This window comes from Macaca fascicularis, chromosome 10 (genome assembly GCF_037993035.2).
Source record: "Macaca fascicularis isolate 582-1 chromosome 10, T2T-MFA8v1.1".
In the NCBI taxonomy this organism is placed as follows: Eukaryota; Metazoa; Chordata; class Mammalia; order Primates; family Cercopithecidae; genus Macaca; species Macaca fascicularis.
Window position 1 is genome coordinate 14,160,194 of NC_088384.1, and position 19,949 is coordinate 14,180,142.

A 19,949-nucleotide genomic window follows, 5' to 3' on the forward strand; every position below is an offset into this window, starting at 1 on the left:
TTTCTGGTGGTCCCCAGCCCTGTGGTCTGACCCCGCCCCCGTGCCACCCTCAGTACCTGCAGGAGATGGAAGACCTGCGGCTCAAGCACCGCACACTGCAGAAGGACTGTGACCTGTACAAGCACCGCATGGCCACTGTCCTGGCCCAGCTGGAGGAGATTGAGAAGGAGCGAGACCAGGTGAGCCCAGGCTGCTGTGTACGAGGCCCTGGGCCAGTTGCTGCTTCTCATATGGGAGGAGATGAGAAGCAATGGAGGGGACTAGAAGGGTAGATAGAGAGGTTAGCAGCTCCCTGGTGGGTTAGCACAGGGCACAAAGGCTGGGGGAACAGACAGGGGACCTGGAGCCCTTGAGATACCATCCTTACACCCTGGACCCACTGGCCTCGTCTGAGCTCCTATGGCAGTTACAGAAGCTGGTCCTGGTGTCTTCATTTCTGAATATCCGTTATTCTGTCCATCTCAAAGACAAGGCCAGTACAGAGGAGGTGCTTACAAATAGAAGCCGATGAAGAAATTCTCAAAAGTTTTGGCTCTCCGTCCCTGGGCACTATGAGCCTTGTCTCCTGCCAAGGTTGTAGGGTGGGCTGAGGACCTCTGGCCAGTGTCACCAGGTTCCATGTGCAGTGGGGGAGGGCGGGAGGTTTTTGTTCTTGACCAAGTGTGAATCCCACTAGAGGAGTTGAAGTCTACATATTGTTATTATTATTATTACTTTTTGAGACTGAGTCTAGCTCTGTTGCCCAGGCTGGAGTGCAATAGTGCGATCTCAGCTCACTGCGGTCTTCACCTCCCGGGTTCAAGTGATTCTCCTGCCTCAGCCTCCCAAGTAGCTGGTATTACAGGCATGCCACCACACCCGGCTAATTTTTGTATCTTTAGTAGAGACAGGGTCTCACCATATTCACCAGGCTGGTCTTGAACTCTTGGGCTCAATTGATCCACCCACCTCAGCCTCCCAAAGCGCTGGGATTACAGGCGTGAGCCACCGTGCCCAGCCGAAGTCTACATATTAGAAATGCCCTCAGAATCCCCTGGCAAGCTTGAAAGTGCAAAACTGGGGCTTCATTCTCCAGATGTTCTCATTCAGGTGGTCTGGGGTGGGCCCCAGGAATCTGCATTTTATGGGGCTGCCCTCAGCTCTCTCTGAGGCATGGCTGTCAAGTCTGGACCATGGGTCTAGATCTAGAGCCCCTGGTCTCCACTGTGGATGCAATGGGCTGGGTTTGACTCCCGGCTTCTCCACCAACTGGGATGCTGGGAGTGAAGCCCCTGGCACACAGCAGGTCTCGTGGAAAAGTTTTCATTTCTTGGTGAAATGGTGAGAGCCTGGATTCTGCAAATGGACTGCCCGATTTGAATCCCAGCTCTCTCTCTCTCCTGGCTTGGTTTCCCCAATCTGCAGAATGAGAATAATGATATTAATAGTATCTCACTAAGCCAGTTAGTATGAAGATATTTAAATGAGCTGATATTTAGCTCAGGGCCCGGCACACAGTGCTCAGTAAGTGATAGCTGCTGTTCTCCTTACTGTCCCCATTCTCCAAGTCATAGGCCAGGATAGCTGGGCCAGGGTGACTCCTTCAGCTGCTGCCTCCCCTCCCCCAACCCTAGGCCATCCAGAGCCGTGACCGGATCCAGTTGCAGTACTCACAGAGCCTCATCGAGAAGGACCAGTACCGCAAGCAGGTGCGGGGCCTGGAGGCAGAGCGGGATGAGCTGCTGACGACACTCACCAGCCTGGAGGGCACCAAGGCTCTGCTGGAGGTGCAGCTGCAGCGGGCCCAGGGTGGCACCTGCCTCAAGGTGAGCGGGTCAGGACTGTGGGAGTCCTGGTGGGAAGGCTGGGGTCCTGGCAGGAGCTCTTGGCCAGGGCTGGGAACGTGCCGGCCCTGGTGGGAGACCTCAGCCAGGGTAGGAAGCTTGGGGGAAGTGGTAAGAGCCCTCAGTTACAAGTGGGAACTTGAACCCAGGCTGGGCTGGGTGTGGGCTGGTGAGCAGGCAGGGGGCATGTTGGTCTCTGAGTTTCTGGGGTTGCTTCTGGGACACTAAGAATAGTTTGGAGCTGGTCTTTGCATTTAGGTGGGGAAAGCTGGCTGCCCGAAGGCCTGTGTGCTTGTTAGAATGCAAAGCCTGGGCCTCAGAGACCGGCTAGTCAGGACTAACATGAGCCTAAGCATCCCTCAGAGAACAGCTGGTCTAATCCTCTCATTGCACAGGGCCCAGAGAGGGTCAGGGGCTTGCCCAAGGCCACACAGCCAGCTGGCACTGGAGCTGGAGTCCCAGACCCATTGTAAATTGGATCGTGGTCCTCAGGCTGCTGCTGGGAGCTCTGCTTTTCCCTTTTTCTTTTTTGAGACGGAATCTTACTGTGTCACCGAGGCTGGATCCCAGGTTAAAGCTATTCTCCTCCCTCAGCCTCGTTAGTAGCTGGGATTACAGGTGCCTGCCACAACGTCCAGCTAAGTTTTTTGTATTTTCAGTAGAGATGGGGGTTTCTCCATGTTGGCCAGGCTGGTTTCAAACTCCTAACCTCAAAGGATCCTCCTACCTCAGCCTTCCAAAGTGCTGGGACCTGCTTTTTCTTTTTCTTTTTTTTCTTTTTTGAGACGGAGTCTTGCTCCGTCGCCCAGGCTGGAGTGCAGTGGTGCGATCTCAGCTCACTGTAGGCTCCTCCCCTCCCCGGGTTCATGCCATTCTTCTGCCTCAGCCTCCCAAGTAGCTGGGACTACAGGAACCCGCCACCTCGCCCGGCTAATTTTTTGTATTTTTAGTAGAGACGGGGTTTCACCGTGTTAGCCAGGATGGTCTCGATCTCCTGACCTCGTGATCCGCCTGCCTCGGCCTCCCAAAGTGCTGAGATTACAGGCATGAGCCACCGCGCCCGGCCCCAGCCTGCTTTTTCCTATTTTGAGTTGCCTGACAGTGAGCTCTGCAGGATTGGTGTTTGAAGCATTGAGGCCCGGAGGAATATATAGGAAAAGTCAGCATTAATCCATGACTTGTTTTTTTTAAACCCCCAGTGGCTTTTTTGCTGTCTGGTAAAGACAGAGTCCCTTTTCATGGCCAAGAGGCCCTGCGGATGGGATTCCTTTAGTCCTCTCGCCTGGTTCTGTAGGTTTCAGCCTTTCAACTGGAATGCATCACAGTCCTGCCTCAGGGCCTTTGCACATGCTGTTGGTCTGCCTGGACCATCCCAACTGGACCTACTTAGTGCCTGTATACCCTTGAGTTCTCAGTTCAAACCACACTTTCTTTGGAGAGTACTTGGACTCCCAGGCTGGATGGGGTGTTTGTATGTTTTCCACACCCCAGGCACCTTCCTTTTGCTGTCGTCTTAGCTTGAGGCTATTTTGTTCACATGTCTCTTGGTTTACAGTTTGTCTCCCTGTCTAGGCTGTGAGCTCCCTGAGGACAGGGATCTGTCCCTGTGCTGGCACATGGCAGGTGCTCAGTAAAGGACTGACTGTCCTGGGCCTAGCACTGCTCACCTCCTTCCTCCCCTCTCCCTCTTCCAGGCCTGTGCCTCCTCCCATTCCCTGTGCTCCAACCTCAGCAGCACTTGGAGCCTGAGCGAGTTCCCCTCCCCTCTGGGAGGCCCAGAAGCACCTGGGGAGGCCGCTGTCATGGGGGGACCTGAACCTCACAACTCGGTAAGACAACTGCCCCATCCCAAATAAGGGGGGACGCTGCTGTAGCATTATTACTAACGTAGAGAGTGCGTTCTGAAGGATCATTTCACAGGTGAGGACACTGAGGCGCAGGGAGGCCAAGTACTTTACTGAAGCTCACCCAGAACCATTTCCTTGCCAGGCCTGGGTGCCAGGAGGCCTGGGGAGCCACCCACACACTGTAATCTTGCAGACCCCATTCCTCTGTTCCGGGCCCTAGTTCTCATCTGTGGAATGGGCACAAACCAGGTGTGCTGAGGACTGGGGTGGTGCTGAGCAGTGGGGGTGACCCAGGCCCTGTCATGGCATTGCAGGAGGAAGCCACAGACAGTGAAAAGGAGATCAACCGGCTCTCCATCCTGCCTTTCCCCCCTAGTGCTGGCTCCATCCTCCGCCGGCAGCGTGAGGAGGACCCCGCACCCCCTAAGAGGTGAGATGGCTGGGGATAGCAGTAGACACCCAGGGAGGTGGGGCTGCTGTGTCCTGAACAGCCACCTCCCAGAATCTGCAATGCCAAAATCAGGTCCAGGCAGGCACTTCCCTTTATTGCCCTCAGATGGCTGGAGCTCTGGAAACCCAGGCCCTGTGAGACACAGGGGCGACCAAGGTTAGGGTTAAGACAAGGCCGATGGGCAGAGCGAACTCAGTCCTAGCCAAGCATCCTGGCAGGGGAGTCACTGGGGGTCAAGCCTCGAAGATCCAATACCCAAGGAGAAGCTTGATGGTTCAGGACTAGGGGGCGTGAAGAATGTTTCAAGGTGTCAGGGACCTCGAGCAAGAAAGCCAGGCCTCAGGTTTGGGCATCAGCAGCAAATAGGGACCAGAAAATAGGGACCAAGGCGTACCCTCTGGTAGCAAGACCAAGGGCGGGAGATAGCCTGCCTCCTGGGGCGCGATCCCTGTCACTACTTTTCCCCTGTAAGTAGCCCTTGATTTTTTCCTTTACTGGTGAGAGGCTGGGCCTGGGAGGCTGTGGTCAGTATGGCCTTGGTCTGTGTGAATCTGTCCCAAGGAGGCATCTGATGAGGAGGCCATGGTTTAGTTTAGGAGGCGTACCTGGGAGCCACAAACCACAAAGGTGGCAAGTGAGGGTGAGGTGAGGGGTGAGAGATCAGGGGTGGCTTCCAGGAGGAGGTGGCATCGAAAGAGCTGGCTTTGAAGGGCATGCCAGGGCATTGTAGGTGGAACAACACTGGACAGAGGCCAGGACATTAACTTCTTGCCCTGTGAGTTTAGGGGAGCCAGGTGGCATGGATGCCCTGTACCTGGGACCCTGCCTTGAGTCCAGCCTGCATTTGCTTGGGGGCTGTGAGACCTTTATCTGGTGTGGGGGCAGGACGAGGGAACAGGGCAGAGTGCCCACCATGCCTCACCTCCTGCCCCCTCCCTGCCCCCCCTCCCTGCCCTCTCTCTGCCCAGATCCTTCAGCAGCATGTCAGACATCACAGGTAACAGCCCTTGGGTTCCATGGGGAGGGCTCCTCTGGGGAGGGGGGAGGTGACTTTGCAGTCCACCTGAAGCCTGCCACCCGCGCTACCCTTGGCCTGCATCCCCTTCCCTGAAGCCCCACTGTGGCCCCTGCCAGGCAGGAAGGTTGTGCTTGGGAGGCCCCTGGGGGCTTTGGTTCTGGCCTTTCACCCTGAGCCCAGTCCTGGGCCTCACTCTTGTTCCTGGCTATGATGTACAAGGCTCTTCAGTTCTGGGCCACCTTTCACCCTCTTCCAGGAAACTGTGGGGTCAGCCTGGTGGGCCCTGACCTGTCTCTGAGCCCAGTGGGTCTGATGTGTTCCTGGGGCCTCCAACCTGCCAAGGCCCCTCAGGTCCTGGGCTGGAGGGGGTCAGCCCCGGTCATGGACCCCGGCCATCCCTGTTTCCCAGTCCCAGACCCCTGAACGTTGTTCTTTTTCCCCAGGGAGTGTGACACTTAAGCCTTGGTCCCCTGGCCTCTCTTCATCCTCGTCCTCCGACAGCGTGTGGCCTTTGGGAAAGCCGGAAGGCCTCCTGGCTCGGGGCTGTGGCCTGGACCTCCTCAACAGGTACTGTAGCTGTCTGTGGTGGGTGGAGCTGGGGTGATTGCTTGAGAGGGGAACAGGAGTGAGGTGGGAGGAGCAACTGCCTCACCCCTGTTTTATGCAACTGTCTGAAGATTAAGGTCTGTAGACACTGGCAGCCCTTAGATTCAAATCCTGCTGCCGCTCTTGATTGTCCCTGTAACTTGGGTGGTCCCTTCACCTCTGTGGGCCTCCATTTGCTGAGTAGCTAAAGGGAGATAATGACCCGTTTTGCATGGAGGTCTTTTGAGGGCTGTGCTCACAGAAGCAAAGCACCCAGCTCTGCCAGGCACATAGCAGGTGCTTAGTGATAGTTGTCACTACAAGCTATCCTTGTCCCAGTGTCCTGGCTGTCAGTCCCTTGGCTCTGAGTCCCTGGGACTGAGCCACCCAGCAAAGTTTCATGCTGTGGGTGGGCTTGGGTCTCCTCAGGAGCCCCTGTGACTGGGCCAGCCACAGGCCCGTAACAGGAGTCACAAAGCCCATTAGCACAGAGTGCACTGTAGGCGACATGCTGTCGGTGTGGCCGGTGCGTGGCCGCTGTTCACACTTGCCAGCGTATCTAAGGAGGGGTGAGGCACAGCGGGGGCTGCACTGCCATTGTGGTCTTGGAACTCAGCTGTGAGCAGAGGGCAGGTAGGGAGAGCATCCGGTGACTGTGGAGGAGGAGTGAGGGGGAAGGGCGAAAATCAAGGCTTCCTGAGTCAGGCCGGGAAAGTGTGGACTTTGGCTTGTACACTCTGGGAAATGTGGGAGGGTTTAGTTATTAACTGCAAGGCCAGCTGCTGGCCGTTTTACAGCATGCTGTTTGTCCTGGGAGTAGGCATAATTACGATGATCTCTGTTCCATAGAGGAGGTAACTGGGGCTCAGAGAGGTTAAGCAACTTGCCCAGGGTCCCACAGTTGGGAAGTACCAGGTCTGGGTTCGTAGTGACCTGATGAGATTTGGGTTTTGGAAAGGGCGTAGCAAACGTGAATTGTCAGCGCTGGAATGTGGGGGTGTTGGCTGCAGAGGGACGGGTCACGCAGCAGATCAGTGCAGCATTGGACCGGGGCCTCTGGCCTCTGGAGCGGCTTTGTCAGGCCAGTGTCCAGGCCCTGCCCCCACCAGGCCCCCGGCAGTGGGCCCAGCGAGACATTGTTTTTGCCTGTGCAGGACGTGCTTCTCGGGGAAGGGGTGGAGGTGCCTCCCTTCCTGCTCGCCTCGGCCCTTCCTCCCTTCCTCCAGTTTGGGCTGCAGCAGGGGTCCTGGCTGCTGTCCAGGGGGCGCCAGCATGCAGCCAGGGGGCAGGAGCCTCTGTCCCAGTCCCGCCCAGGCCCCACGGTCACATGGGGCCACTTCTGCTGCCCATGCTGTTCCTGGGGAGGAGAGAGGATTCTGGGAAAGAACACAGGCTGGGGAGGGCGCAGAGGTGGACCGAGAGAGAGAGAGAGAGCGCGAGAGAGAATGAGAGAGAGAGAGCCACCGCGCCCGGCCAAGGCTGGAATTTTAACCTGGTTACACAGATCAGGACACTGAAGTGCAGAGACAGTTAGAAATTGGTCCCAAGGGACGTGCGCGGTGGCTCACGCCTGTAATCCCAGCACTTTGGGAGGCTGAGGCAGGCGGATCACGAGGTCAGGAGATCGAGACCATCCTGGCTGACACGGTGAAACCCTGTCTCTACTAAAAACACAAAAAATTAGCCGGGCGTGGTGGTGGCCACCTGTAGTCCCAGCTCCTCGGGAGGCTGAGGCAGGAGAATGGCGCGAACCCGGGAGGCAGAGCTTGCAGTGAGCCGAGATTGTGCCACTGCACTCCAGCCTGGGCGACAAAGCGAGACTCGGTCCCAAAAAAAAAAAAAAGAAATTGGTCCCAAGTCATAGGCCCCTCGGAGCTGTTTGGGGATTCCGACATGCCTTCCCCCTGTCTCAGCTGCTGGAGATCTCACATCTGTGTTGTGTGCCCACTGTGTGCTGGGCACCATGTTAGGCATTTTCTCTCCTCTTTCCCATTTCCTGTCCATCTCTTGCCCTCAGCCTCTGCCCTGTCTTTCCCAGCTCCTGGAGCCTGAGTGCCGGGAGGGGGATGGTGGATAGTGAGGGGCTGGGGCAGGCAGGGGGATGGGCTGACAGATAGCCAGGTGGGAGACAGCAAGGGAGAGCTCATGGGGCAAGTGAGGTGCTGGGTGAGAGGGGCAGGGCATGGAGAGCACTGGAGGGTTTCGGGGTGTCGTCTCCCCAGCATAGCCCCGCCACTGCCCCAGCTCGCTCACGTGGCCCCAGGGGATCTCTGGCACTTTCTGTCTTTGTAAAGAGAAGGTTCCCATAAGTCATTGCCTGGCTCCATGGCCTACTAGCTGTGCCATTCTTGGCAAGTTAACTTTCCTGTGCCTCAGTTTCCCTTATCTCAACCATCGGGTTGTCAGGAGGATTGACTGAGGTGATCTGTGTGGCATGCTTCAGTCTAAGCATCAGGTCCCTGACCTGGTACCAAGCAGGCATGCAGACTACTCAGACATCTTCCCACGGGGCCCTGGGGGACACTCACTGAGGCCATGTGGCCCGTCACTGCTCAGAGCTGGCAGAGCTGGCAGACTTGCCCCATTCCTGTCTGCCTGTGACCTGACCTGACTCGGGGCGGGTGACCGGGAGCGGGTGGCTGGGGACACCGTGCTTCCTAGCACCCCACAGGCAGCCAGCTGGTCAGCCAGTCCCAGGAGCGGGGAGCAGGTAGCCCCTCTCCCTGCCATGTTATTTCTCTACCCCTCCTGCTTGTCTCTACCTCTCCTGCTGAGGCGGGGCGGGAGCGGGGGGCGGCTGGGAGGGACCCTATCTGGACCCTGCTCCTGGCAAGCCCCCAGGTGGGCTCTGCAGACTCCGAGGATGCTGGGAGTGGGTATTCCTGATCTGCGGAGTCTCAGAGAAGTCACTGGTCCTTTGAGGAGGTTTGCAAGGGTGTCCTGGAGGAGGGGGTGCCTGAGCTGGGTCTTCAGGGATCTGTAGGAGTTGTCAAGAAGAGCCTGAAAAACCTGTGGTCAAGGCTGGGGTCAGCCTTGATACTTGCATTGCAGAGGGGAGGGGTGTGGGGGAGGGAGCGAGTAGAGGTGGGTGGGGTGGGTGGGGTTGGCGGAAGAGCCTGGGTGCCGGCTGCTCACTGGGCTCTGGTCTGGGGAGGCCGTGATGGTCAGTTGTCTGTGGGTTTGAAACAGGTGGGGAAACTGAGGCGAGAGAGGTGATTTGTTATGAATTACATCTGGTGCCAGTCCATGTCTAGTTTTGACAGAGCACTTAGTGTCTCCTGGGCCCTATTCTGAGAGCTGCCCATGTCTAAACTCAGCGAGTAGCCAGGGAGGTAGGTGGAGCTGAGGCTCAGCGGCTGAGCGGCCTGGCCATTTGACCCCAGAGTTCCTGCTGGCGCCCTGCGTGCTGTGCTTCTCAGACCATCTGACCACAACCCACAGTGAGAGAAACCTGGTACACACGCCTGGAACAAAAAGGTCATGAGATAATAATTGGATTTTCCTGGGGTGGGGGATAGCCTTGTACTTTCTATTCCATCGCATTATCTAGCTGTGCCAGTCACAACCCAGTGAATGTCACCACCCACTAAGGGCCAGGCCTGCAGTTTGGAGGCCCCAGAGCTCTCTGGTTTCCCCTTCTCCCTGCATTATCTTTTATTCATGTGCCCCCCCACCCACACCCACAGAGGGCAGGGGGTGCCACTGTCAGCCTCGTGTTATGCATGCGGTAACTGATGCTCAGCAACCGGCTCATTTGCCCAGGCTAGGGTACAGTTTGCCCTGGGGTTTGGAGCGGACCGTGTGCTCCAGCCACACACCCAGGGCTGGCATAGCCAGGCCGGGTCTCAGGCCTGCCACCTTTCCATGCCACCTCGATGCAGCCAGGACATGAGCACTGAATGATGCCTCCCACCCCTGCATCTGCCCAGCCCCTTGGCCTGGTTCTGTGTCTTACCTGAGGGGGCAGGGCTGCTCCCCAACGGTGCTGATTGGGTGAAGGTCCTTGCAGCCTCGCCCTCCCCAGGCTGGCAGCAGGGGGCAGTGCAGCTGTGTCTGGGCTGCAGCTCCTGGGTGGATGTAGATGCTTTGCCCTGCTGCCTCTCCAGCCAGCACACCTGCTGACCTTGGTCTCCCCACCTCCTCCAGGCCAAGGTGTCTGGCAGGGGACTTTGGGTCCATTTGTCTCTGAGCCTGGCCACAAGACCTCACCTTTTCTCATCCAGGGACAGGCAGAACCCTACCATGAAGGGGATTTTGGTGATGTCTTAACTGTCAGTGGTCCCCCTGCCCATGGGAGGAAAACCAGACACCTCTGTTCCACGCCCTCCAAAGGGTGGCTCCAGCTTGCCTTTCCTGGGAGCTGCTTCCCAGGATGTAAAATGAGAATTAGGACAAGGAGCTCAGCATGGTGTCTGGTGCATGGAAAGCACCCAGGAAGTGTTCGCTGCTGTTGTTGTTATTAAATTCTTCCACACATTGTGTGTTCTGTCCTCTACACCTTTGCTTTGATATATTCCTTCAGCCTGGAACTCCGTTTCCTCCATCTGTCACCAAAGTGCGTCTATTCTTCACCAGTGTGTAGCCCAGGTACTTCTTCCGTGGGAAGCCTCTCTCTGCTTCTATGGCTGGTTGTAACCACCTTCAGATCTGTGCCACGTGCTAATGGCGACCTCCCTCCTCAGACTGTGAGCATAACAAGCGTTTTTTTTTGAGACAGAGTATCACTCTTGTTGCCCAGGCTGGACTGCAGTGGCACGGTCTCGGCTCACTGCAACCTCTGCCTCCTGGGTTCAAGCAATTCTTCTGCCTCAGCCTCCCGAGTAGCTGGAATTACAGGCACCTGCCACCACGCCTCCCTAATTTTTTTGTATTTTTAGTAGAGATGGGGTTTCACTGTGTTGGCCAGGCTGGTCTCGAACTCCTGACCTCGTGATCCACCTGCCTTGGCCTCCCAAAGTGCTGAGATTACAGGCGTAAGCCACCGTGCCCGGCTGTATAACAAGCTTTTATTAGTCATCTGCTATGTGCCAGACACTGGGTTTGGTGCCAGGGATACAGAGCGTAACAGTATAGAAGTTTGGTCCTGGAGGCATTCGTTGTGATGGAGGAAACGAAAGGGCCGTGGCAAGGCAAAGTTGGAGTGCTCCTGTGGCAGGCTCCACTGCACCGTGTGCCCAGGTTCAGGGGAGAGGCCGCTTGTGATTTGAGCTTTGAAGGATGGTCAACATTTCCCAGGTGGAGAAGGCAAGGAAGGGCATTCCAGGCAGAGGGCACAGAAGATGGAGAGGCCTGGGGGTGGCAGTCATGGCATACTTGGGAAATGGAATCACTGTGGTTTTCCAAGAATGCTGAACTGAATCCAAGTACTGACTGGACCCTAATTCTCATCTCCTTTCTCCCTTCTCAGGTCTCTGGCTATTCGGGTGTCTGGCCGGAGCCCCCCAGGGGGCCCAGAGCCGCAGGACAAGGGACCAGATGGACTGTCGTTTTATGGGGACAGATGGTCTGGGGCTGTGGTGCGCAGGGTGCTGTCTGGGCCTGGGTCCGCCAGGATGGAACCAAGAGAGGTGAGGCCCCGCCTCCTGAGCTGGGGGGCGGGGTCAGTGCTTTGGCCCGGGCTGGACACCGCCTAGTTGGTGGATCAGGATCACTGGGCGGAGCTTCTGGGGATTGGCCAAAGCAGAAGCGGGCTGTGATTAGCTGCGGTTGCCCGCTCAACCAGGGTTAATTGAAGTCTGATTGGGCGGGGACTAGGAGGTGGAGCCAACTGACAGCACGTTACATCCCTGCACTTCAAGTAGGATGAGCTGGGTGGGTTGGGGAGTCCTGTGGATGAGGGCGGGTCTGACTGGGCTGGGCATGGCAGTTTCTGAGGGGGCGCTCTCTGAGTTGTGAGGCATGATCACCCCCACATCCGGTCTTCCTCCAGTCCCTGGGCTGCTCTGCTCTCAGAGTCTCACTTCTTTCCCTCCCTGCCTGGGTTTTCTCCCAGCAAAGGGTGGAAGCTGCTGGTCTGGAGGGGGCGTGCCTGGAAGCCGAGGCCCAGCAGAGAACCTTGCTCTGGAACCAGGGATCCACCCTCCCCTTCCTGATGGACTCGAAGGGTAAGTCTGACTTGGGAGTTGGAGCTGATGGCATGGGGGCAGGGGGATCAAGGACCTGAGAAGGGACCAGCCTTGCCCCAGTTGCCCTTCTCCTGGCTTCCCCGCTGCTGACACCTCTTTTTGTCTGTCCTTGTGCCCTTTCTCTCTGTCTCCCTCTGTAAGCAGCTTACAGAAAAGGAGCACTGCATTAGGAGTCCAGAGACCTGGGTTTGAGTCCTGGCTCTTCTCCTAGAAGGCACTGGCCTTGGGCAAGTCCCTGTTCCCTCTGGACCTAAGTCTCTCATTCTAAGAAGGGGAAGGTGAAGTCCTGGGAGCTCAGGCCTCGAGAGGGCCATGACTATGGCCCCACCGAGGCCGATCCTGGACCTCACCATCCTCCTCTCGTCCTCCTTGTTGCTCCTTGCCCCATCCATGCCCAGCCTGCCAGTCCTTCCACGAGGCCCTAGAAGCCTGGGCAAAGGGGCCAAGTGCTGAGCCCTTCTACATTCGTGCCAACCTCACCCTGCCTGAGAGGGCAGATCCTCATGCCCTTTGTGTGAAAGCCCAAGAGATCCTTCGGCTTGTGGACCCGGCTTACAAGCGGAGGCAGGAATGGTTCTGCACCCGGGTTGACCCCCTCACTCTGCGGGACCTGGACCGGGGCACCGTACCCAATTATCAGAGGTGATGCAGAGCCAGGAGCTGGGGATGGGGTCCTCCTGGGAGCCAGGGCCCAGATGGGGGTGCTCTCCCTCCTCCTGCAGTCCCTCACCATCCTCTGGGACAGGGCGGGGGATTCAAGGAGAAGAGATGCGGTGCTTTCCTTCTTCCTACACACATGATGTCACTCCGTCCCACAGAGCCCAGCAGCTCCTAGAAGTTCAGGAGAAATGCCTGCCCTCCAGCCGGCACCGAGGCCCCCGCAGTAATGTGAGCACAGCTGGGCGGGAAGTGGGTGGGGGGGCCCCAAGGGTGGAGCCCAAAAGGGAGCTAGCAGGCTCTGTTCTCTGGCAACCTAGGAAGACACTCCCTCCCTCCTTCCCTGGTGATTTAATTGGTCATCTACTATGTGCCCAGCAAACAGAACAGCAGAGCTCACCATCCGGGGTAGTTTAGAGATGAAATGAGGTAAAGTGTGCCTAATACTCAGGAGTACCCCTAGCACATTTGATAGGCCAGGCGCGGTGGCTCAGGCCTATAATCCCAGCACTTTGGGAGGCTGAGGCGGGCGGATCACAAGGTCAGGAGATCGAGACCATCCTGGCTAACACGGTGAAACCCTGTCTCTACTAAAAATACAAAAACAAAATTAGCCGGACGTGGTGGTGGGCACCTGTAGTCCCAGCTACTTGGGAGGCTGAGGCGGGAGAATAGTGTGAACCTGGGAGGCGGAGCTTGCGGTGAGCTGAGATCGCGCCACTGCACTCCAGCCTGGGTGACAGGGCGAGATTTCGTCTCAGAAAAACCCAAAAAACAAAAAACAGCAGTCACATACCCTTTTCCAACGCCTGGATGGTGGCTGGGCTACATGGCCAGCCCTGCTGTGCACAAGGGCAAGTGAGGCTCAGAGCCATCAGATAAAGGAAGAGCAGGGCCCCAGCCAGGCAGCCTGCATTCGACCCCAGCTCTGCCACTATCACTTGTGTGACTGGACAATCACCTGAGCCTTCCTTGAGGCTGTTTCCCTATCTGTAAAATGCGGGGGTTGCACTGCCTCTCAGGCTGTGTGCATGGCGGGAGATGGCCTCCGTGAGTTATTGCCCCTCAAGGGCTTAGTGAGTGAGTGTCATGTCATAGGCATTGGAGACCTGTCAGATGTCGTTATTGGTTTCATTAATGTTCCTACCAAGGTCACATTGCTAATTCATTGGAAGAGACCCTAAAGTTTGCCTCGTATGTGACATTTGGTTCCTCTTGGTCTCTGGGCCTCAGTCTCCCCATCTGTAACTTAGGGGTTAGACCTAAGGCTCCTCCACCGGGCTCAGATGGGCTGGTTTCCTGGGGCCACAGGGATGGCTGCTCTCATCTGCCTGGGGGACTGCGCTGGGCCAGGGAGGGGCAGGAGAGGGCCTGGTTGAGGAGGACATCTTTGCTGACCCAGGCTCTTCCGGCAAGCCTGGACCACAGTGGCTGTGGGGTCCACTCTGCCAGGGGTCCCGTTTCCTCCTCTCTCCCTGAGCGGGCGGGGCTGAGCTCTCAGAGGCTCCTCTCTTCCTGCACCCCCCCAGCTGAAGAAGAGAGCCCTGGACCAACTGCGGTTGGTGAGGCCCAAGCCCATGGGGGCGCCCGCAGGGGACTCCCCAGAGCAGCTGCTGCTGGAGCCCTGTGCAGGTGAGTGCGCGGGGGCAAAGCTGTATCCGTGTTGCTCCTGGTGTCCAGGGATGTGTGCAGCTGGGTGTCCTTTAGCTTGGGTGGCCTCTTTGGCCTGGAAGGGCCTGTTGTGAGGGTTCCAACAGGGGTGGGGGTCATGCTGGTGACCTGAGAGACAAGACCACCCTGCTGCCATGGTGATCGCCAAGGTTGAGGGAGACCCTGCGGGGAGGTGCATGTAGGCGTGACTGCGACTGTGGGTTCAGACAAACATGGGCTTGTTCTTGTCTGGCAGAGTGTGTGTAGTGGTAGGTGCTGTGAGGACCCAGGGGGGTTCCCGGAGGCAGTAGGGTGAGGTCTCAGGCCAGACAGGGAGAAGGGGCTGTGGGAGCTCAGATGAGGGAGTGGCAAATCTGGGCAAGAGGAGCGGGTAGTCAGGGAAGACTTCCTGGAAGAGAGGGAGTTTCCGCTGGGGCCTTCAGAGATAAAGAGGAGTTCGTTCCAGGCAGAAGGCACAGAGGCATGGCTGTGTGTGGTGTGTTTGGAGGGTCTTGGGTACAGCAGGTGAGTATTGAGCACCAGCTCTGTCAGGCATTGGGGATGTGACTGTCCCTGCCCTCATGGAGCTTGCCGTCTAACTCGGGGGTAGGGGGTCAGATAATCCCACCTGTGAACACAATTAGAGAGTGTGAGGTGTACAGTGGAGGAGAACCGGGGGCCATGGGGCACATGCCAGGGGCCCTGCTGTCTGGGGACCAGGGAAGGTGTGACCTAGGCTCTGAAGGGAGGGCAAGGGTTAACTGGACTGAGTGGCGCGGGGGTGGGGCTTTGGGCAGCCTCAGGTCATGCAAAGGCCCTGTGGTTGGAGGCAGCTGAAGGGAGAGTGGAGGTGGTGGTGTGGGGTCAGTGGCTGGCAGCCTCCCCAGGCTCTCAGGCAAGACTGCGTCACCTGGGTGGGGGCTGTGGTTTTTATTCCTGAGAATCTGGGAAGTCACTGGTGTGTTGAAAGCAAGGGAGTTAACATGATCTGATTTGCTTTTTAAAGCCTCTGTGGCTGCTGGGTGGAGAATGACCTGTAGGGGGCAGGGATGAGGCAGACAATCAGGGAGGAGCCTACTGCCACCGTGGGTCCTACTAAGGGAGAGTGTATGTGTGTGTGTGTGTGTGTAGGAGGAGCAGCAGCAGGACTTAGGAAGGGATGGGTGGCGGTGTGGGTTTTGGGGTATCAAGGAGCTGGTATGCTGCCTGCCTGTGCCCTTATCTCTTCTGCGCCCCTCCCCTGCCACAGAGCCAGAGCGGAGCCTCAGACCCTACAGTTTGGTGCGGCCGCTGCTGGTGTCTGCCCTGCGGCCCGTGGTGCTGTTGCCTGAGTGCCTGGCGCCCCGGCTCATCCGCAACTTGCTAGACCTGCCCAGCTCCAGGCTGGACTTCCAAGTGTGCCCAGCGGGTGAGACCGTGTGCCGTGGAGGGGAGGGCTGGGGGGCCCTCTGGGCAGCTGGGCCCACGGACCCTTCATCTCTCCCTCTCCACTCCCTGTGCAGAGAGCCTCTCCGGGGAGGAACTGTGCCCATCCTCAGCGCCTGGAGCCCCCAAGGTTCAGCCTGCCACCCCTGGGCTGGGCAGCAGGATCCGGGCCATCCAGGAGTCTGTTGGGAAGGTGGGTGCTGAGGGCTGGTCTGGGGTGCTCAGAGAGGTGGCCCAGAGTGGGAGCTGCTGTGCTGGGCTTGAGCGCCGGCATCTGAGTGCGGGCCGTGCTCTTGCTGCTCACTGGCAGGGCGGCCCTGGGCAAGTCCTTTCCCTCCTGTGGCCCTCAGTTTCCTCACCTGTGGCCTGGGTGTGTGGGGGCAGTTGACTGCATGTGGGCCCCTCTTGAGATGTCCGGCTGACACAGCTCACCTACACGTCCTTGTCGCTGAACTTGCCACTCTCCTGGGAGCTGGCGGTTGGCTGGCGGGTGGGTTTGGGTCGGCTTCATCCTCTGGGTGGGGAGGTTGGGTCCTGAGGGGGAGGTCTGTATCTCCAGGTTGCTCCATGAGCCCAGGCTTCTTGTCTGTCCTGTTGGGCTCCTTCCTCGTTGCCAGGGTCCCTCTGGGTGGGGAGGCAGGACTTGCATCTGGGAAGGCGGTGATAGGGGACCCTTCTGGGAGCACAGCGTGGGAGGCTGATGTCTCTGGCCCGAGAGTACAGTGTAGCCTCGATCCTCCAAGCAGAAGCACTGCCTGCTGGAGCTGGGCGCTCGGGGTGTGCGGGAGCTGGTGCAGAACGAGATCTACCCCATCGTCATCCATGTGGAGGTGACTGAGAAGAATGTCCGGGAAGTCAGGTGAGGCAGGTGGGCGGGTGGGGCAGCGGGCAGGGCACTCAGACCCCAGAGCTTGTGCCTTGAGGATGTCTCTCTCCCTCCCCTCTCTCTCTCCCTCCCCCACTCTCTCCCTCCCCCACTCTCTCCCTCCCCCACTCTCTCCCTCCCCCACTCTCTCCCTCCCCCACTCTCTCCCTCCCCCACTCTCTCCCTCCCCCACTCTCTCCCTCCCTCCACCCTCCCCCTCCTTCTCCCCTACCCCTCTGTCTCCCTCCCCACCTCTCTCTCCCTCCCCACCCCTCTCTCCCTCCCCACCCTCCCTCCCCCTCCCTCTCCCCTCCCTCTTCCCTCTCTCCTTCTCCCCTACCCCTCTCTCCCTCCCCCATCTCATTCTCCCCTACCCCTCTCTCTCCCTCCTCCTCCTTCCCCCTCCCTTCCCCTCTCTCCCTCCCTCTCCCTCCCCTTTCTCTCTCCCCCATCTCTTTCCCTTCCCGGTCTTTCTTCCCTACCCCTCTCTCCCTCCCCCCTCTCTCCCCCATCTCTCTCCCTCCCCCCTTTCCCCCTCCCCGTCTCCTCCCCTACCCCTCTTTCCCTTCCCCCCTCCCCCTCGCTCCTCCCTTCCTCCCCCCCTCCTCCCCTACCCCCCTCTCACCCTTCCCCCCACCTCTCTCTCTCTATCTCCATCTGCCATTTGTCTCTCTTGAGTTGTCTGTCTTCTCTCTCTGACTCTTCCCCCTTTGTCCGTCCCTGTCTCCTTGTCTCTGTGTCCGTCTTGGTCCCCCACTTTGACCACCGCCCACTCCTCTCTCGGCAGGGGTCTGCTGGGCCGGCCAGGCTGGCGGGACTCAGAGCTGCTGAGGCAGTGCCGTGGCTCAGAGCAGGTGCTCTGGGGGCTGCCCTGCTCCTGGGTGCAGGTGCCCGCCCATGAGTGGGGCCACGCAGAGGAGCTGGCCAAGGTGGTGCGTGGCCGCATCCTGCAGGAGCAGGCCCGCCTCGTGTGGGTGGAGCGCGGCAGCAGCAGAGGCTGCCCCGGCAGCAGTGAGGCCTGAGGTTCATCTGATACCTGCAGCTTCTTCCCAAGTCAGGGGGGACCCTGGTGTCTGCGGTGCAGCTGGGCCCTCCCACCCTGAGCCTTCCTAGACCCTTGGACTCTCAGACACAGGGCCCTTGGCTCTGGCATCTCACCCCCAAGACTGTCTCTGGCCCTGCCGAGCCTGCAGGAGCCCCGGGACAGAGCGCCCATTCCCCTCTACTTGCTGCTCTGGGCCTCCCCACATGTCCTGGGGTCTCCACATTCCCACTAGTGGGTCTCACATGTGTGTCTGTGTCTTCTCCTTAAACACTCACCCTGGAGTCTGTTCTCACACCTGTGCACAGGTTTGCACACTCAAGTTCTCACGGGCAGGCTCAGGTCTGTCCCGCTGCCCTGGGCACGAGATCTCCCGAGGACCTGGGCCTGTTCTGCTCCCAGGAGCGCCGAGCCTGTTACCGCATGACTCCTGCCATCCAGCTCAGGTTCCTCATGGATTCAGCCATGCATGGACTGGGGGCTTCCCTGGCCCACGGTGCCCCTCGTGTCTCCTCACATGGGTGTCTGTGGTTCTCTCCTGTGTAAATGTCACGCCCCACCCCGTTTCATGTGGGCCCTAACACGCGTGCGTTCCTGGTGGGCACACGCAGGACCGTGCCTCACAGGGCCCACTCCCTGCCTATGCCTCCCTCTTGTGGGGCCGGGGAGGGCGGCTGCTCTGTCATGAGAATGTACGGCCCGTGGGTGATTAACGGGCCTTTTTCACTCAGAAGCTGCACATTATGGAACATTAAACACTTTTGTCATAGATGCTGGTGGCCTTCTGCTCACATGTATCCCTGGCCTGGGCCCCCGCCACTCTCCTCATTTGTCTCCCAGCTCAGGTGGATACCACCTTTCAGGTCCCCGCTTGCCCATTGGGAGGGTCAGATTTCCTGCCTGCCTCTTTCCAGGGCCGCCTGCCATCTGTGCTGGCGTCACCTTACCTGCCCCTGAATGACCAGAGTAGGGCCCCACAGATGGGCCACCCCAGTGCTCAGCCCTGCCCACAGCTGACCATCAGAGGAGTGTCCCCCGGAGTGGAGCACCAAAACTGGCAGCGTGTGGCCTCAGACTGAAGGGACCTGGCTGCTGAGCCCAGGAGCTCAAGAGCAAACCCTCGGTATGCACGCAGGTTCCTGAGACAGCTCTACTAGAGAAAGGATGGTTGCTCCCACTGGGAGCAATCCAGGCAGCCTTACTGGAGGAGGTGCCACTTGAGCTTGGGAGTTGGGATTCCTTCCTTCCAGAACCACCCATTGGACCTCTGTGTCCAAGTGCAGGTGACTGTCCTCAGCCACAGTGAGGAGCCTGGGCAGGCCCCTGGGGCTTAGGGTGTGGGTGTACTAACTACGTAGGGTAGCCTCAAGGGCAGAAGCTCAGAGGCAGCACGGGTTGGATCTGGCTACCTTAGATGGGGTCAGAAATGAGGTTGGGAAGGGTAAGTCCAGGGGTGGAGGGTTGGGAGCACAGGGGAGCTTCAGCTGTGCCCTGGAGGCTGTGGGAGCCTCTGGGGATGCGGGAGCAGGGTTGTGGGAGTTGACACAGAGAGGGCTGAGGCCGACGGGGGGCAGGGGCAGTGGAGGAGAGAGGAGCAGACAGGAAGGAGGGGCTCTGTGGCCTCCAGGGATGGGTTTGGATCTCCATGTTTGACAAGAAAAATGCTTAAGAAGGGGTCAGGGCTGGGGATTTGGGGTGGTGGGTGGAGAAGGGAATGGGGAAGCTGAGAGAGGGGATTGGGGTATGGATTGGGGGGCCACAGCTCCATCTTTAGTGGGAGGAGACAAGGAGTGGGTGTAGAGGAGAGGTGGTGAGGGTCTCAGAGACTGGACCACGCAGGATGACGGTGCCTGGGTATGGAGGCCAGGGTGGACGGTGGGCCCAGGTTGTCCCGGGAACTCAGAGAGGCTTTCCCAGGATGGAGTACAGGCTGCGCAGGGCACTGTAGTTTGGTTGAAAACCAAAGCTCTGGTCAGCCAGGTGACCCTGGCAACTCGGATGACCTCTCTGGGCCCAGGGCCCCACCCCGTGAAGTGGAGGCCAGGATGGTAGAGTGAGCGTGGAGGTATGGATTGGCCACGGCTCGGTGAGCACGTGTGGCTGGGGCTGAGCCACTGCTTGGGAAACAGCTCTTCCCACTCTCTCCACGACAGGGTGTCTTTAACAAGGTGCAGATTGGACCTTGAGGCCTGCCAGTCTGTCACTGGGGTAGGGGCTGGAGAGTTGGACCCTGAGTGGCAAAGGCAGTGCCGTGGGGGAAGGGCAGCCTCCCTGCATGGGAGTCAGTGGCAATGCCCCTTTCCACTCCAGGCCTTCCCAGGTGTTGACCCTCCCATTCCCCCAGCCTCGTCCTTTCTACCTCAGGCGGTGGCAGTGGGCTTTCAATTTACCCTTAGCTGTGCTCCTCTGCTCATCTGACACCTGCCTGGGCTGCTCTCCCTGCCTGAATCTTCCTGAACTT

General features: G+C 58.6%; 1 protein-coding gene across 7 annotated transcripts in view; it reads left to right on the forward strand.

The window, feature by feature from the left end:
• CARD10 (caspase recruitment domain family member 10) overlaps positions 1 to 18,257 on the forward strand; it is a 29,841-nt gene extending 11,584 nt beyond the window's left edge. For 2 of the 7 annotated variants that reach the window (XM_045363686.3, XM_045363687.3), the window contains 15 exons: positions 54 to 179; positions 1,614 to 1,805; positions 3,518 to 3,652; positions 3,985 to 4,100; positions 5,090 to 5,118; positions 5,583 to 5,706; positions 11,132 to 11,291; positions 11,717 to 11,828; positions 12,248 to 12,491; positions 12,668 to 12,737; positions 14,036 to 14,138; positions 15,406 to 15,564; positions 15,659 to 15,774; positions 16,328 to 16,440; positions 17,234 to 18,257. In XM_045363686.3, the coding sequence (XP_045219621.2) occupies positions 54 to 179; positions 1,614 to 1,805; positions 3,518 to 3,652; positions 3,985 to 4,100; positions 5,090 to 5,118; positions 5,583 to 5,706; positions 11,132 to 11,291; positions 11,717 to 11,828; positions 12,248 to 12,491; positions 12,668 to 12,737; positions 14,036 to 14,138; positions 15,406 to 15,564; positions 15,659 to 15,774; positions 16,328 to 16,440; positions 17,234 to 17,468 (2,034 nt within the window). In that variant the 3' untranslated portion in view covers positions 17,469 to 18,257. Of the gene's footprint in view, positions 1 to 17; positions 180 to 1,613; positions 1,806 to 3,517; positions 3,653 to 3,984; positions 4,101 to 5,089; positions 5,119 to 5,582; positions 5,707 to 9,107; positions 10,312 to 11,131; positions 11,292 to 11,716; positions 11,829 to 11,993; positions 12,492 to 12,667; positions 12,738 to 14,035; positions 14,139 to 15,405; positions 15,565 to 15,658; positions 15,775 to 16,327; positions 16,441 to 17,233 lie in introns of those variants that run through there. The other 5 variants (XR_012418761.1, XR_012418762.1, XM_065522164.2 and 2 more) reach the window with 5 other exon arrangements.
• The last annotated feature ends 1,692 nt before the right edge of the window (positions 18,258 to 19,949 follow it).